Below are 2,285 nucleotides of genomic sequence, written 5' to 3' on the forward strand. Positions count from 1 at the left end.
GTGTGTGTGTGTGGGTGGGNGGGTGGGTGGGTGCGGGTGTATGTATGGATGTGTATGTTTGTCGTGTGTATGTTTGTATATTTATGTATATATATATATATATATATATGCGCATTCCACTTGTCTGTGTTATATCGTAAACGCTATTTGTGATGCGCAATTACCAATCAGGACATATCGATACCATCTCTGGAGACGACGTACTATTCACCGCATATTCACACACTTGTTTACATGTATATACTTGTTAGTTCCTGACTGTCCTTGTGTGCGTGTGTATGCAAATTGCAGGAGTCTGCGAAGGAGAAATGACCGGTCACGACACATCTATCTACTGCATGGCTATCACTGGAGACAACGTCCTCTACACCGGATCAGCAGACAAGACTGTACGCAGATGGGACGTGTGTAGCAGGCAAGCTGTATCGGTGTATAAGCACAAGGACTGGGTATCGGCTGTATGCGTGGTGGGGTCCTTATTGGTCACTGGCACAAACTCGGGCAAGATATGGGTGTGGGACGCGGATGATGTCAAGGAGAACCCCGTGGTAAGTAGGATAGAGAGGTTGATGGTGGATACATGTCACGGTCGAAAGATGAGAGGTTACCTTTTGCGGTTGATCAGGAGAGTACCTGTGTTTGGGTATATGCATGTGTCAAGTGACTGGCACGGACCTGGCAAGTCATAGCTAGATGAGGGGTGATCGCCTGATCTCTGATGTGTATGTATCGCAAACATGTGGATGTAGGCCCATGGGAATCAAGAGGCATGTAAGGCTGAAGTAGTGCTCGACGCCCCACTGTTCTATGTTATAAGCTACTGTACGTATAGTTTGTCACACTGTTCTGTTATAGGCTACTGTACGTATAGTTTGTCACACTGTTCTGTGTTATAGGCTACTACACGTATAGTTTGTCACACTGTTCTATGTTATAGGCTACTGTACGTATAGTTTGTCACACTGTTCTATGTTATAAGCTACTGTACGTATAGTTTGTCACACTGTTCTATGTTATAGGCTACTGTACGTATAGTATGTCACACTGTTCTATGTTATAAGCTACTGTACTTATAGTTTGTCGTGGCGGTTAATCTTCGACATTGATCGCGAATGTATGTCCGAGGAGCTTCTGCCGTACAATGCTGAGTTCCTTGCACTACATTGAATCACAGACGTCCGAATCTCAACAGTGAAAACTATTCCCATTTATGCGAGCGTGTTATTAGACATCTAACAACAGAACCAAAATCCGCAATCGTTCGTCAGTCCGCTATTCGCCTATAGTGCCCTCAGCGACGTTCGTTGTGTGTTTATATATGTAAGGGCTGAATAGTGCTAATACCCTGATATGCCTTGCTACGGTAGCACACAGACGCTTATAAATTCAGCGACGTTCGTAGTGTGTTTATATATGTAAGGGCTGGATAGTACTAATATTGTTATACCTTGCTATGGTATCACACAGACGCTTATACACTCAGCGACGTTCGTTGTGTGTTTACATATGTAAGGGCTGGATAGTACTAATACCCTGATATGCCTTGCTATGGTATCACACAGACGCTTATAGGCCATTTCGACCAAGTGACGTCCCTGTTTCAGCCCATGGGTGAGGGCGAGGAGCACCGCCGGCTGATAAGCGCCTCACTCGACGGTACGGTTAGACAGTGGAGCATCCCCACACCCGGTGTTCAGACTCTCGATGAAGAAGGTGAAGTAATGTAGATGGATACGAATATTAAGTTATAAATTAGTATAGTCAGATTGTAAGGCAATATAGTCAAGATAGTGAAGTAATGTAGATGGATACGAATATTAAGTTATAAATTAGTATTGTCAGATTGTAAGGCATGATAGTCAAGATAGTGGGTACGTCGAAGAGTCGGGGGGGACGTGTGTAGTGCCTGACCAATTGGAGATAGCAGACACAGGAGGAATATGACGATTCGGAATTTGTATTATAAGTTAGTATTGTCAGGTGCTGTGTACGATGGGATATAGAGAGAGCACTTGTCGAATGAACCTTGTGGTATGCGATGAGAGTTCATACAGAGTGTCTCAATACATGCTCTGATGTCATCCTTGTACTTACATAGTACAAAGTCAACGAGGTAGTAGCTACGACGAGATGTAGGGAGCACTTGTCGAGCAGAATGCCAGGCGGGTACTTACATATGGCTGTGATAAACACGCATACCCTGACTTTATAAATATAGGGCTTTTACCCGTAGGGTATGCAGCATTTCCCTGTATTCTATTCACCGATATATTTATATATATATA

General features: G+C 43.8%; 1 protein-coding gene across 1 annotated transcript; it reads left to right on the plus strand.

Annotated features, from left to right (window-relative positions):
• Nucleotides 1-308: 308 nt before the first annotated feature.
• On the plus strand, nt 309-2,285 carry SARC_07812 (hypothetical protein; the record flags this gene model as incomplete). The annotated part of the gene is made up of 2 exons (XM_014298240.1): nt 309-548; nt 1,563-2,285. The coding sequence occupies 2 exons, from the start codon at nt 309-311 to the stop codon at nt 1,725-1,727; spliced, it is 405 nt and encodes a 134-aa protein (XP_014153715.1). The 3' UTR covers nt 1,728-2,285.

Source organism: Sphaeroforma arctica (assembly GCF_001186125.1).
Source record: "Sphaeroforma arctica JP610 unplaced genomic scaffold supercont1.645, whole genome shotgun sequence".
NCBI lineage: Eukaryota > Ichthyosporea > Ichthyophonida > Sphaeroforma > Sphaeroforma arctica.